At 44.0% G+C, this 15,781-nt stretch overlaps 1 protein-coding gene across 10 annotated transcripts in view; it reads left to right on the forward strand.

Moving 5' to 3' along the window:
- The window catches only part of ST7 (suppression of tumorigenicity 7), a 263,640-nt gene extending 248,346 nt beyond the window's left edge, over positions 1 to 15,294 (forward strand). For 4 of the 10 annotated variants that reach the window (XM_036905690.2, XM_036905693.2, XM_036905692.2 and 1 more), the window contains exons 14-16: positions 3,800 to 3,892; positions 6,493 to 6,632; positions 14,925 to 15,294. In XM_036905690.2, the coding sequence (XP_036761585.1) occupies positions 3,800 to 3,892; positions 6,493 to 6,632; positions 14,925 to 15,020 (329 nt within the window). In that variant the 3' untranslated portion in view covers positions 15,021 to 15,294. Of the gene's footprint in view, positions 1 to 3,492; positions 3,770 to 3,799; positions 3,893 to 6,492; positions 6,633 to 7,409; positions 8,753 to 14,924 lie in introns of those variants that run through there. The other 6 variants (XM_036905695.2, XM_036905696.2, XM_036905691.2 and 3 more) reach the window with 6 other exon arrangements.
- The last annotated feature ends 487 nt before the right edge of the window (positions 15,295 to 15,781 follow it).

The following is a 15,781-nucleotide window of genomic DNA, read 5'->3' on the forward strand; positions in this document are numbered from 1 at the left end:
GAACCTAGGCTTTTGACTTTTGAATTGTCTTTATTGTTGTGCCCAAATGCCTCACAAAAGACAGGTAGTCCTTACGGCTGGTTACCTACACTGCAGTCAAAAGTGAGAACATAAAATTTGTGTTTTGGTGATGTTTCTGTTCTATCGTTTCTACTTTAGATTGTTTATAAGCAAGCAGCATTTTTACTTATATGCTTAAAGTATGACCTGGTGGAGAAAGTAGGAACTTTGGGTTTAGTAGAAAGGGAATATAAAGAGAAAACTTCCATTGAGCGGTCAGGCCCTGTGTTTAGACACTTCAGCATTGACTGTCACACTCAGTCCCTTTAATAGCCTGCTGAGGTCCACAGTGTTCTCATTTCTGCAGATGAAGAGACTGGCCGCAGACTGGTGACCCACCCTAAGGTGTGCAGTGGTTTGCCTGGCCAGACTGACTCATCCTGTGCTGTCACCTAACTGCTCCTCCACCAGCTGTGTATTGCATAGGTGCTATCCCAGTGGGAGCTTCCGCATTATGTCCATGATCATTGGGTCATCTGTTTCCTGCCCTAGGCAGTGAGCTCCATTAGTGTAGGGACAGGGTTTGCTTGGCTCACCTTTCAGTCCCTGGTGCATGAAGGAAGGCACTCACATTTGGATGCCATAAAGCCGGAATTCAAACTCAGTTCTCTCTATTACGGATAATCTGTATGTATAAAGTTCTCTGAGATCCTCTTTGAAAAGGCAACGTAGACAAATAAAACATTGAACATTACTTTCTGTCCTTATCTATGTAGTAGGTAGGATGAGAGGTCATTAGAAATCACTGGAAAAATTGGGTATCAGTTTGTTTGGGTGTCCATTATTTGGTTCTACTGGTTCTTTCTCCAGTATTGGAAGAGAATCTCTAATGGGCATGGTGCTGGTAGGCTTGGAGCCTGGAAAACTTGTCTGGTCAGGGATGGAAGGCTGTGTGTAATAGCTCAGGCTTTATTGTGGAGGGCTTGATGTGTTCATTAACTAATTCCCTTCCACAATGGCACAACAGAAATCAAGGTGTGGAAGGGACGGCAAGCCAAGGAAAGACCAGAAATACACTTTGGGTGCCATGTATTAACTCTGGCCTGGCTATTTTGTTTTGTTTTATTTTTAACCAAATGTATATTTTTAATTCCTCTAAAGTGTATGTTTTTTCAGACAAATATTTTTGGAAGGTTTGTAGTCACTCATAAAATAGATCAAATTTGTAAAAGAGACCAGATGATCTTTTATCCATTCTTATTTGCACTGCCAAATCAGTGTGTTACTACTTACACTTGCAGCATTTCTGGACATTCGGCTAAAGTCCCAAGGTCCTGATGGAGCACATAATGTCTTTGCAGTGAAAGGGACCAGGAGGTGGGAGGTAAAGCTGGCCAAGCTTATGCAGTGCCTCTTCCCTCTCTGCAGCCCTCCACTGCTTATCTCACACTTCTCTGGACCCTGCACAGCAGGGTGGGTAAAGGATAGAATTGCAAATAGAAATTGTATTTGCTTTTGTTTAGTGAAGCTGAAAGTATTAATATTATCTTATGAAGTCAAGGTAAATGACAGCTGACGAGAGAGATTTAAGAGCATCATAAGCATCTTTAGAGCCATGGGAGGGGCAGGAGGACAATGCACAAAGTGTGTGTGTTTTAAATTGTATATAATCAGTGTCTCCACCTTCTCCAAAAAGATCAGAGTGATTTAAAAGTAGAAAAAGACTAACTTAATGCACAAAATTCCGTATGCATGCCAAACACTGGATTAAAAAACACTTGACCTCTGACTGGAAAGACACCATACAACTATCTGATTTCTATGGTTGAACTCTCAAGATCTTGCACTCCTATTATTTTGTTTAAAAATTGCACCCTGAAGTACAAAATGACTTCAATTTTAAATAAAACCCAGCATTCAAACTTATTGCCACTTTGAAAACTGAGAGTTTATTTATAGCATATGAACCTGAACAGATTCTTAATTACAGCAGCCCCGTTGCACATGCAGAATCTGGATTAAAACAAAACAAAACAAAACTACCACGTAGGTTTTTCCACATTTTTGGGATGCTTTCATAGCAGCCATCATTTATGGGAAATGGTATTAAAGCCTGCCATATTGCAGTTTAAATTTAAATACACTGCTTCCCAGAAGAGATTTTAGTACATCTTATAAAGTCACTGAAAGGGCTTTCTTGGTTTTCTCATTTTTTTTCTTGTTTTACAAGCCTAGTTCTATTGAGAAGGATGCTGGTTCCTCCCAGGGATCTTTGTGTGTTAATAGCCCACGCAGGGAGCACCTCTCCTGTTCTGTGTAGCGGGCAAAAGTCATCTTTGTTTGCATGAAAGAAAAGTCTGATTGAACTAGGGTGAGCCTTTCATTTTAAGAAAAGTTAAAGGCTGGGGTGTTTCTAATGTTTTAATCTCTATTTAAGAGGTTTCTGTTACAAGAGGAAAATTGATAACATTTTTACCTTAGCAAACTGCCAGCAAACTGGCTGTGCTCTAATCCCATGTTTATAGTGATTTATATTCTCCATGCAATGTGCTGTAACCTCAGAGTGATACCACTGTGGTGTAGATTGACTGCATTCCAAATGCTGGAATCACATACATACTGTTTTTACTTTTAAATAATATTCAGACACCAGAATAAATACCATATGTGCACTGATGCTGGTTACAATGGAACCTTGTCATTTCTTGTGAGGGAGAACATTCTTTGTTTCTGATTCCTGTTTGAAATAAGTATGCAGAAGATAAATATGTACATTGACAGCATTTTGAGAAGGCTTAGGTAATTATACAGCTGAGGACATAGCCACAATTCCTTGAAATGTGGCATTTAAGACTAATGAGATTGCTGTTGTGTCACCACCCTGCTTTGACACACCTGAGGCCAAGGATTATTATCTGACATTCCCATGTAGGATGTAGTTTTTACATTATATATCTATAGCATGCTGTACTTAAGGACATCTGTTGAAGAAAAATTACCTGCGTGAGCAATGCTCATAGGAACAGTGAGACTAACACGCTGATGACATGGCAGCAGGGAGAGAAACTCACATGACAATGGGAAGGGATGGATTGATTGGAAAGCCATAATTCAGTGTGAGACCTGATGATACCTGATGCCACAAAAGCAGAATTTAGGTGGCCTAACATCATCAAAGTACAGATAATCAGTCCTTCAGATCCATTTTCTTTCCCCATGACATTAAAGTTTCATAAAGTTTAGAAATACCTCCCAAGTCATGCAGTTTTAGGTTTTTGTTTTTATCCATTTTGGTTGGAATTCTAATCCACCTAGATATATTTTTAAAATAGACATGGTTGAATGCCTTTCATATTTGTACATCGGTGACAGGCTCCAACAAGTCAATCCACATTTGCTTCTTGGGGAAGCATTTCAATCCAGGTTTGCATTATTACCATCAGTTGAGCTACATTGAATTAGTGCTTATGACATTTTAATAATATTTTGTAGATGAGGAAACGCCGGGCATTGGAATTGATTGCTTCCCTACTCCTACTCCTCTGCACCCCAATCCCCACCCAGTTTTGTGAGGTTTGCCCAGAATATATAGTGTGAGATTAATGTGTGAGTCATACATCATAATGCATCTCTGACAGTTGATCTGGCACAGGTTCAGAGTTTGGGTAAGTCTTGCGTCCTTTCTGGGAGTTATTTGTAGAAGTGTTCACCCTTATAAAAATGCTCAAAAGTCCCTTTTGAAAGTTGAGAATTTAGGAGACAAATACTGAATCTCTAACATATTGTCTCTCCTTTTCAGCTTTCCGGATGATCCCTTATCCCTTGGAAAAGGGGCATCTTTTTTATCCTTATCCAATCTGTACAGAAACAGCAGATCGAGAGCTGCTGCCTTGTAAGTCTCTCCTCTCCGTTCTTCTCTGCAGCCAGTGAGGGTGGTGTGCCCAGGGGGCATAGGAAGAGGTGGGAATGATGCATGTTTATAAGGTTCCATGTCTTTTATTGCTCTTCTCCCAACCCAAGTCATAGCATATGCATCAAAGTGAGTTATGTGAGGGGGTCTGGCTGCCTGCTCCTCCTGCTCTCTGGAGATTCATCAAAGGGAAGGACCCCCAGAGGGCTGAGATTTAGATGAAGAGGCATCACGTACTGCTTGGCCTGAGCATAGAACCCCCTTTTTGGGGCTGACATCTCTGGGCTAGTCCACGGTGCATGGTGCGGCCGGAGCCCCCCAGCTGGTTAGATGCCATCCACACAGACCAGGGTGCAAGGAGGGAGCACTGAGCTCAGAGGGAGCTGCGCATGAGTCACGGCTGGGAGGGCAGCACCCGTTTGCCAGCACCACGGCCAGAGGCGGAGTCATGGGCAGGGCAGTGCAGGGGGGGCAGCGCTCTTGGCCCGAGGGACTGCCCATGAACACCTCATGGACCACGTGTAGTGAGTTGGCACAGTGTGTACAGACCACACGTGCAGCCTCAGCACTGTGTAAAGTACTGAGGGAGGAACCCTGCCCTCGCATACCTTACAGGCTGGCAGTCCGATGGCCTTGCCACATGTGGAAAGTATGACTTCGTTTACAGTGATGACAACATTGTTTTGACCGTTCCTGCTAAGTAGTTATTATCAAATCATACTGTGCACAAGGATTATGTCCTGGCTCTTCATGTGGCGCTGACTTAGGATGTATTATCTCCCTCAGATAATAAGCTCCAAATTTTGGCTGTTCTCCTTCCTAACCTTTCTCTTGCCACCCCCATCCCTTTACCAGCCCAGTTATACCTTATCTCAAAGCTGTAACATATTTAAATACTTTGCCCACAGGAACAGTGGAGCTTGGAGCCCTGGGTGCACAGTAAATTGTCCAGCGCCAGCATTACTGAGCTGGTCATAAATCCCCAGTGTGGTGGGGTCTGGGTGCAAACGAACTGCTGTGTCGGATCAAAGTAGCAGGAGGGGGGACCCTCGTTTCCTTGCTGCCCAGATCCAGCGTGAGATCTGTTACTTCAGGACATCTCAGTGATGTGTTGTTCCTCTCTGAGTTTTATTGTGAAAGAGGGTCTGGTACCTCACATCACAGCAGATATGATTTCAGAAATCCCTGTTATGGGCCCATAGTTTACCTTGTGAGTCCCTCTTCAGGGAGAATGGTAAAGTCTCTGTTGTCCAGTAAGAAGGGCAGTTTTCTGAAAAATCCACTGTTTTTAAAATGTTTTAATTGAGTCCAATTAAGTTTCCATGGGGATAGATTTACCATTAGAATAAGATTACAATTCTTAAAAGAAACATTATAGGAATAATCTTTATAAGCCAAAAAAGAAAAATCAGGGCTCATGCTTACTTATTTGAGGGCAGGCTCCAAGTCTGATTTTCCCTAAAAATCTTTTTGGGGGTTGTGTGCTGCCGGTAAGATGATGAGGACACAGATGGTGGTTTGCTGCAGTACCACCCCATTGTGTGCTTGTTCCTCCCTGCCGACCCCCCACTCAGCCCCACAGAGTGGGTGTCTACCGAGGACTCCATGTCACAAGGGCTGGAGGGCCAGAAAGGGCCATTAGGTCTTGGATTCCCTGAAGAAAACAGAGGACTTCAGCCCCTTGCAGTGTCACAGCTCCTGTCCCCCAGGGCCCGGCAGTTGGTGCTTGTCTCTGGGATGCCAGCCCCTATGTCTCAGGAGCACCCCACTCCACCCTGCCCGGGTCACAGGCAGCCACATAAAAGCAGAAAGCAGAGGAGTCCACTCTCTCAGTTTTCATGCCACAGCATTTTGGTTTCCCCAAACCCAATGTTTAGAATTCAAAACTTATGAAAAGTGCTCTAAAAGGTACCACTTACTAATTTTTTCGGTGGTTGTTGGAAGTACGTTTAGCATCAGGCATCTCCTCCAGATGTGGCAGATGACCCTCTCGCCCCATTGCCCAGCCTCCACAGGGTGCCCAGGCCAGCACGTGAGGTCCTTGCTGAGCCTGTCTCTGTGAAGGTGCATCCCCCCCATCGACATGCTGCGGGGTGCCAGGAAAAAATACAGCATAAACTAATATCACTTCATTATAATGATTTAAAATTATAGGAAGGGGAAAATCTAGAGAGAGGGTTTTGTTTTTTGTTTCCAGTATGCTTGATTCTGGATTTTCTGGGTTTTGTACAGTGAACATGTATTTTATAATTTGGATAAAGTTTTGTCTTATTTGTGTTAGCTCTTGAGAAAAGAGCACTATGTATTGGTGTGGATGGTGTCACTGTCCCTGCCCGTGAATGTGTGACATGGCCAAATCAGTCCTGTCGTGCCCCCAGGTAGAGCGTGGAAGGGCGAGCGTGGACTTGGGAGAAACAGGCAGCGGGGGGCCGGCTCACATGTCCGCTGTGGCTGTCTCAGAGCCCCGCCCTTCCACTTCCAAAAGGCTTCAGCCAGAGCTCCAAAGAGCCAGTCCCACGTACAGAAATTCCCCGAGAATGCATTCTCCTCTGGCCCTAATATTTCCCCTTTGATCTCCACAGCTTTCCATGAAGTCTCAGTTTACCCGAAGAAGGAGCTCCCCTTCTTTATCCTCTTCACTGCTGGGCTGTGTTCCTTCACAGCCATGCTGGCTCTGCTGACACATCAGTTCCCGGAACTCATGGGGGTCTTCGCAAAAGCTGTGAGTATTTGCCCAGAGGGAGGCCTCAGGGAAGAGGCCAGGAAAGCTCAGAGAAACAGGGCGTGTCCTCGGGAGAAATGAATATTCCCGTTCTGATCCTGTGCTGTGTCATTTTCATTATCAGTGGAATCAAAAGGTTGAAGGTCAAGTGAGGAAGTGTAGGTTGTTAATGCATGGCCTTGCCTCCTTTCAAAAATAATCTGTTTCCAAAAAAAGCACAAGGTCTAAGAGGGTTAAGTAAATAATTAAGGGAATCCTAGCAAATGAAAAGTGTGTGGGAAATGATTCCATTCTGTATAAACTGAATGACATTATTGCTGATCTTTAGCTATTGTGGGTCTTTCTCTAAAGAAGGATGACATTTACATTTTCCAGATGATTTAAAAAAAAAAAGTTAATGGCTACAAACCTTTGGCTTGTGTGGGGAATTAATTGAGAGGTGGTGAAGTGCTTATAGCATTAAGAAGTATTCAGATAGGACAATTAGCAATAGGGAAATACACTAAGTCTTGAAGGAGGGTTGTGGAGAGGAGCTTTCATAAGAAAAACCATCTGCATTGACAACCAAGAGCCATTGTTTCCTTGTTGAAAACTGACCATTTCAACCTGCACATACAGTGAGGATAAGTTGACTGATTTTGCCACAGATGAGTTTCAAACAGAAGGAATAAGGAAAAGAGTATCAATTGGTTCCTGGAAATCCGTTCTGATTTCAAGGCGAGTGGAGCCAGAAAGGATCTTTTCTAACTTGGCTGGGTTGATTTAATCCCTTTCCAGATGATTGACATTTTCTACTGGGCAGAGTTCAGGGACTGGAGTTGCAGGAGTATTTTCATGCGTGTTGAAGATGAACTGGAAATCCCACCGGCACCTCAATCTCAGCATTTCCAACACTGAACTCATCACCCTCCCTCCCCTGCCACCACAACCGCCCCTCCTCTTGTACTGCTGACCTCTGCCAGGGGCGCTGCCACCCACCCCGTTCCTCAGGCCAGAACCGCTGCAGCCCACCCAGGCTCTTCCTCCCTCATTCCCCATGTGCCGTCTGTCCTGGCTTCCACAGTCTGTCGGGTCTAACTTCCTAAGCCTAGACATTCAGTAAATGTAATTCTCCACTTCGTCCCCACAGCCTCTGCTTTACAGTTACTAGGGCTTTGTTATTTCTTGCCTGAACCCCTGCAAGAGTCATAACTGATCTCCTTGCTTCTAGTCTTAGCCTCTGCCCATCTTCCTTTCATACCGACACAAGAATAATCTTTCTAAATTGCAAGTCGGAGCATGATATTTTTCTGCTTGAGTTTTTCCAATGGTATCCCACCAATTTCAGGATAAAGTCCCAGCTCTCAGCATGGCATGCAGGGCCGTTGAAGATCTGGCCTTGCTTGCCTCCTCAGCCTTATGCATCCCAACTCTTGCACAGACGCTGCTCTTGGGCCACAGTGCCTTACTTACCCTCCCACATGTGCACTTCAGTGCCTTTGAACGTGCTGCTTGCCACATGGAATCCCCTTCCCCATCACCACCCCACATGTCCCCTCTACTGACTCCTCTTTGTACTTTTATACTCAGCTTTCTTTCTAGGTTTCTCCTAAACTGAGTTAGATGTTTCTCTCTGTGATCCTATAGTATTCAATGAATACCTATATTATCACATTTATTGTATTGTATTGTAATTATTGAAAACCTGTCTGTCCTTTTAGAATGTGAGCTCCTTGGGAGCAGGGCTGTATCTTCCTCATCTCTGTATCTCCAACGCTTTGCACAGTGCCTTACACATAGTAGGTTTTCAATAAATGATTATTAAATAAATAAGTTGTAGTGGTTTCTGCAGAAAGAATCAATGTAAAAATCAGATAGAGATTAACATTACTTCTCATCTTCTATAATTATAATCATAGCCTCTTAGAGTTGAAAGCGACCTTAAATAAATTGCCTTCAACTGTAACGTGGTGGAGGTCATCTAGACTTGTCTTGAATACTTTTCAGTGATGGGGAGCTCACTTACTTACCATTGAAGCCCCTTTCTCTTCTTTATACTGATAAAATCTGCCTTCTTTTAATTTCCAGTTGTTCTTATTCTCCCCTCCAAAACTGCACTGAACAAGTCTACTTCCTCTTGCAAATTCTTAAGACAGCTGATACGGACTACCTTCTTTTTTCTCAGGCAGGATTCTTTTTTTTTTTTTTTTTTTTTTTTTTTTATTGAAGGGTAATTGACAACAGTATTACATTACATTAGTTTCAGGTGTACAACACAGTGATTCAACATTTATATACATGATAATTCTAGGTACCAGCTATCACCATACCAAGTTGTTACAATATTTTGACTATATTCCTTATGCTATACATTACATCCCGGTTACTTATTTATTTTACAATTGGAAGTGTGTTTATATATATATATTTTGTGAGGGCATCTCTCATATTTATTGATCAAATAGTTGTTAACCACAATAAATTTCTGTATAGGGGGGTCAATACTCAATGCACAATCATTAATCCACCCCAAGCCTAATTTTCGTCAGTCTCCAATCTTCTGATGCATAATGAACAAATTCTTACATGGAGAACAAATTCTTACATAGTGAATAAGTTACATGGTGAACAGTACAAGGGCAGTCATCACAGAAACTTTCGGTTTTGTTCATGCATTATGAACTATACACAGTTCAAATATGAATATTCATTTGATTTTTAAACTTGATTTATATGTGGATACCACATTTCTCTCTTTATTATTATTATTTTTAATAAAATGCTGAAGGTAGGTAGATACGAGATAAAGGTAGGAAACAGAGTTTAGTGTTATAAGAGAGCAAATGTAGATGATCAGGTGTGTGCCTGTAGACTATGTGTTAATCCAAGCTAGACAAGGGCAATAAAACATCCACGTATGCAGAAGATTTCTCTCAGAACATGAGGGGGGAGGTTCTAAGCCTCACCTCTGCTGCTCCCCATTTTCTCACCAGATGGCCCCCTGCGACTGTGCCTGTCTTAGGTTGTTCCTCCCTTGAGGAATCTTACCCGTCTCTGGCTAACCAGTCATCTTCCGGGGTCAGGCAGGATTCTTAAATTTCCTGAAGTCCTTTGTACATGACGTGCCTTCTAAACCCAGTAATATCCAAGCTACCTCCTCGGATGCTCCCTAGTTTATGGGCATATGTTACCCATTATTGTCTTCTCCTCCCAAGCCAACCTCTGAGTAAAAATAGTTGCCAAAATTCTGATTCGATTAGAGTGTAACCTAGTAATGTTTTTTAAAAAAGAATGTATTTACAACACTAGACAATTACTGTTGCTCCACTTATGTTCCTCTCTTCAACATTTTCTAAAGGTCTATTTGTATAAGTATGTCATTGGTCCAGTATTCTTCCTTTAACAAATAGCACTTGCTGGGAGTTTTGGATCAAAACAAATTCTCAGCCTCTAGTGTGCATGAAATTCACTAGAAAGAATCTTGAGTGTTAGCACCAAGGAATCTGTGTTTTTAACAAGGATCCTACCAGATTCTGAGGATGGGGGTCGAGGACTGAATTTCATCGCACGAACCCTGATCTCAAAGCTGACCCTTTGGCCATGTTCTCAGGTGCTGTGCCGCCAGGGCTGCTGGGTGTAAACCTCCTAAGAGTCAGTGGGTTCTCCCTGGCTGCACCTGGAGTCATCTGGCAAGTTTACAGTTACTGATCCCTGTCCCCCCCAGTCCCTTGGGGACTTGGGTACAGCAGGGGCATCTGAATTTTGAGGCCCTCCCCCTGTGATTCAGGTGTGCAACTAGGGCTGAGAACCTCTGTATTGAATGCATTAACGGATAGCCTGAAACTGCTTTAACCAGGGAGGGGCCTGGGAGGAATGGAGGGTAGTAATTACATACAACTGGGTGTTCTCTAGGAAAGGCAGTATGACCTCCGGAATATCGGAGAGATGTGCTCATGGCAGACGCTAGACAAGGAACCACTCTCTTCATTCAGTATTTCCAAGGCTTTGGTTTTGAGTCTAGGATCAAGTGGTTCAATAAAATATAAATTTGCCTTTATGGTCCGTATATTTTATGTTCTACGAAGGTGTGGTGGTTTGGCCAGTTGCTCATTGTTTTCAAATGTTGTTTAGATAAATTTGCTTTCAAACCCCTGTCTGGAGGATCCCATCTATCTTGCCCTTCATTAAAGTTTAGCAGTTTCCAGAATGTCTGGAGAGACTTAGTGGGGAAGGAAGATGGATAGCCAAAAGGAGACAAGGCCAGCCCCTCTTCCTCCCCACCCTGCCCCCAGGCTTCTCCACATTTCCACCCTGTCACTTCACCAGGCTCCTCATGAAACCCCCCGCAGGTTATCACAGATGCCCTATAGGCTGCCTGCAACCATTTGCAGCTTGTGAAAATGATTTTCTCAGCCCTGCCTGAGATAAGGTCCCTGGGATAATGACTTTTAGTAGATGCAGAGAGATTGCACTGCCACCCCCAGGCTGGGTGCGCTTGGGAACCTCCAGGGTGCTTACATGTCCCCACGCCCGGTAAGGAAGCCCCAGTGATGTGTGAGCTGCTGGAAAATGGCAAAATTAGAGGCTTCGCCTGGCTTTCCCCCTAATCTAATCTACCTCAATGACTTAGGACTAACTCTTCCTAGAATGTTTGGTTACCGAGATAAGGTTGCTCATATAAATAAGTTATCGTTCTAAACCCAGCCCTGGCCGAATGTGGGGAGGTCAGCGTTCTGACCCTGTCTGCTTTGAAGGGCCCTGTCTTAACTCCTCCGGCCCCCTCCTTCCCTGAGAACGAGCCCCCTGCCTTCTGACTCTCGTCTTCACTCTCGGGCCCTGACCTCTTTGAAGTCTGATACTGATCACAGTGAAATGTCAGTTGTCTGACTGCAGTAGGGCCCCTGGAACTTACTCAGAGAAGCAGAGGCATTTACAATGCTAACGAAGCCTGTTGGGAGCCATGGCCTTCTTCTAAGTGATGGTGTTTCGGGAGGAGGATCAGGCGATTGAAGTGTCACTCTCTTTTTTATTAGTTCAGTTGCTTTTTCTCACCACAAGACACTGATTGAATTATGGTGCATTTTGGACCCTATGGCTTTGCCCTCTGGACAGAAGTTTTGGACATTGAGATAGATGAGCCACTCCAGGGCTGCCTGGTGTTGCTCATTCAGACTTAACTTCTCAGGCAGTAGATTTCCCAGTCTGTAAGTGAGACGGCTGTTTCTCCATGTGCATTGGTGGGCTCGCTGGCCAAAAAATATGGACTCATTTTCAAACATGCCAAGAAATATAAATGAGCATCCTAAGCAAGGCATGTTCCACCACACTGTTTTTTTAAAATAATTTCTGATGGAAGCCACTGAACTTTATCTGGTCACCAAATGAAAGGTCCTCGTGGCTTCAGACACCTCACTGCAATATCTGCTGCTTTCCTAACGTGGGGGCTGAGGAGGAGGATGTGGGGAGGGGTGCTAAGGAGGAAGGTGGCTGAGGAATAAAGGGTGCACATCTTACCTGGGGTGCTGGGAGAGAATAGTATCTCTAGCACAGGGCTCAAGGGATTTCTTTTCTCAGTTCTCCCAAGCATAGAACACTCTGGGTTGAGAGAGCACTAAATCATCACAAGTACTGGAGGCACTGGGATGTAAGTCTCTTGGAGAACCTTGGTGAGATGGCCAGGTGCGGCCCCGGGAGGCAGGCCCCCTGTGTCTTCTGTGCAGTGTCAAAAGAGGGGAGACGCGGACCTGAGACTGGCCATGGCCCGCCGCTTGGCTTCCGGAGGCCTTGGTTTTGCTCCTTTCACCCAAGTCAGGCCAGTGTCCAAACACAGCAAAACAAACAGGCCTTTACACTGAACCAACTCTGTAATGACCTCTCCATTCATTCTGCTCCCGAGCTGAGGCGTCCGTCCTCAAGCTTAAGTGTGTGAAATCGCCCAGAGTACAGACTTTCATCTAGGTCAGGGGCTCAGACTGATATACCTGTAGGTGCTGTCCCTGCTCAGCCGCAGCTCTGGCAGGTCTGCATCTGCTTTAGATGAACTCTTTAGGCAATGATAGTATCACCACCATATCACCTTGTTCACTGAGCCCCATCTCCCAAACCCCATCTGAATCTCCGGTTTATCCAGACCATGCTAGCACCTAGCCCTTCCTTATGGAACCAGGTATCATAGGCAAATGCAATATTTTCTGGAGCCTTGACAATCTCTGATTTTATATATATGTATAAAATACACATAAATACATAAATAAAAACATAAATTTAAAAAATCTTTGGATAACCTGGATTTTACAAACCCCTTCACAGGCAGCTTGGGCAGTAACAACTCATTCCTGGTCCCAGCCTCTCCCACAATGTCTTCCCGCTGTGTTCAGCTCTGGCTGTAAAGGGCAGGCAGTTCATTCTGCAGGGTGAGCATCTCAGGTCGTTCTGTGCATTCAACAAAGGATAATTTAGAAGGTTACCAGAAATTGTCATAAATCCACCATCCACTTGAAGAAGGAGCCATCTAGCTTTGCTCAAGTACTGACGTGGATGCCTATTTCTTAACTGCAACTCCAGCCTGGCATTCAAGGCCCTCCCCACAGTTCTTCCAGTCACTTTTTGAATTCTCCTTCTAACTGTCCCAATATGCTGTACCATTTACTATCTTCTGATCATACCAGTTGCTTTCCCATTTCTGTTCCAGTTATTTTTTGAGCCTGGAGGGCCACCTACTCATGTTTCTTTCCTTACCAACATAACCGCATCTCTATTTTTTGATATCCCAACCATCCATTGAGATCTATTTCAGTTGCCTCATTTTAAGTTTTTCCTGATCCTTTCAACAAAATATATTTTTCTCCCTTTTCTGAACCCTCCTGGTGCTTTGCTTGGTCTTCTGTCTTCTATTCTATTGTGACCTCTCTGGCATTACTGCTTTGCTATGTATAGGTCTTATGGCTCCCTACTCTCCCGAGGCTTTGAGCTTCCTGACAGCGGGAGCTTCAGTGTCCTACACTCCCATCTCACTCCGCACTTTTGTGCCTTACTGGGCAACTATGTTTAATTGATGTAAAAGATGTCATATGGAGAAAGATTCCAAATTTATACTATCTTGAGTTTCCTTTACACAAATCTGACACTTGATGGTTCAGCTATGGTATGTTACAGGCCTTCCCAGTTTGTATCCTTCTGGTTCTTAAAAAAGCATGGAAAGATTCTGAGGTCAAGTGAATTTGGGAAACTTGCCTACATATCTCTGCTTGAAGACCCACAAACCATAGACCATAGGACCAGCAGAGGAACTTGTTTTAACTTCATTAAATTCACTATTCTACTTATTTGTTTGACCTTAGAGCTGTATTCCCCCGCTGCATGTGCACTCATGTCCTACTGCATGTTTCTGGGAAACCATTGGTGGTGTAGACAGTGGTGCACTATCAGCAGGGGGTTAGGATGAAGGGCTGCACAGCACGAGAACCAGGCATTGAACCTTAGCAAGGTAATTCCTCGTTCTGAACAGATGGAGCACAAGGAAACCATGCAAATGACTCTCATGCCTTGCTGGGTGAGAGCAGCTCTTCTGCCAGATGCTGGAGGGTTTATGGAATGAAGCTGATTCTTCACAAGAACATAGAACAGATCTGAGATTATAAGAAATGAGTCTCAGACAAGGCACTTGGCTTAGTTACTGAGCCCTATTCTCTATGTGAAAAGCAGAAAGGAGTTTAGTACCCAGATGAAAGAGATCCCAAAGATCTCCTCAGAGCAGCACTTCTTCAACAAGGATGTGCCGTCCACGGGCTGGCCCGTGTGATGCCTCCCCCCGGCTCCCATGATGCCCTCTGCTAAGCAGGTAGTTCGGAAACAAGCCTGGGCTTCAGGGGTTTGGGAGCAATAGGATGTTGAAGCAATTCACACCACAGAACAAACTTGACTTTTTTAAATTGCCTTTTCCACTTAAATTGAGTCCCACACCCAGCTAGGCAAGCAGGTAGTCTAAGTTTTTTCGCCATTTTTTTTTATCTCTTCTGCCCACTTGCCTCCCATCTGTCAGTCCCTTTTGATGGCAGTGGTCATCCGCGTGGACAGCTGTCAGGAGAGAAAGGGGCAGTCAGTAGACACGTCTGCCCCCTACCTAGCAGAGCTGGTGGTGGGGGCAGGTTTGGTCATTAACCTAGGTTTCCTGCAAACATAAATAGGAAATCATAGCCTTTTGATAATTTCATAATGCTGAGACTTAAGATGCAAGCCTGGGTTGGAGATGTTTGTTTTATCGTCTTGGATGAGCTCTCTCCTGACTTCTGTGCCTTTCTGGTGTCTTTGCAGTTCCTCAGCACATTGTTTGCCCCTTTAAACTTTGTCATGGAGAAAGTGGAAAGCATCCTCCCATCCAGTCTGTGGCACCAGCTGACACGGATCTAGGGAAGCCCACCTGTCCTTCCACCCGCCTCCCCCAGCAGGCTGCCACTATCCCTTCATGCCAACTCCTCATGGACCGCAAGAAAGCATGACTTTGGAAAAGGGAAGCCATTCCAAGATTTTAAAACCTCCCTGGACTGTCTGTTCCCTATTAAAAGCTGTTTAGTTGTACAAAATTCACTGATGTTCAGTTCTATTATATTTTGCCTTCAAAAAAGAAAAAAATTGTCAAAAATAAACTTTTGTGTATTGCAGCAACCAGTTGTGTCGTCCTGTGTCTTCCAACCCTAAAATGTGGGTTTACATTTAATTTACTAAGGACCCAGACCTGCTGAATGCCACAGGATGGTTTTCTTTGCTGATGGAACTCATCTCAGTTGGCCCTTAGAACTCCTGCAGTCATTCGCTTGGGAAATGGAATCTCTTTGGCGCAAAAATATTGTCTTTATCAGCCTCAAACTGTGTATCCTCATAGACCAGATACCCCAAAACAGCTTCCACAATGAATGACAGGATGGACAAATGAAATGAGACCTGTGTGTCCTAGCAGATTGTTCCAGTTCAGAGACTCTACTCATTGAATAGAACTCAACACTGCAGTTCTAGGAATCATTTTGGTTTTGCTTTCCGAAAATTTGTTGTGAGAAGAAAACTTTTGTTAAGAAGCTACAGACCCAACAGTCTGTTGTAGGATCTGACCACTTTTCAACATTGCCATATTTAAAATATTTTCTTATAAGGGTACTTTTTTTTTTTTTTATCAT

The sequence above is a fragment of the Manis pentadactyla genome, chromosome 7, assembly GCF_030020395.1.
Source record: "Manis pentadactyla isolate mManPen7 chromosome 7, mManPen7.hap1, whole genome shotgun sequence".
NCBI classification, from domain to species: domain Eukaryota; kingdom Metazoa; phylum Chordata; class Mammalia; order Pholidota; family Manidae; genus Manis; species Manis pentadactyla.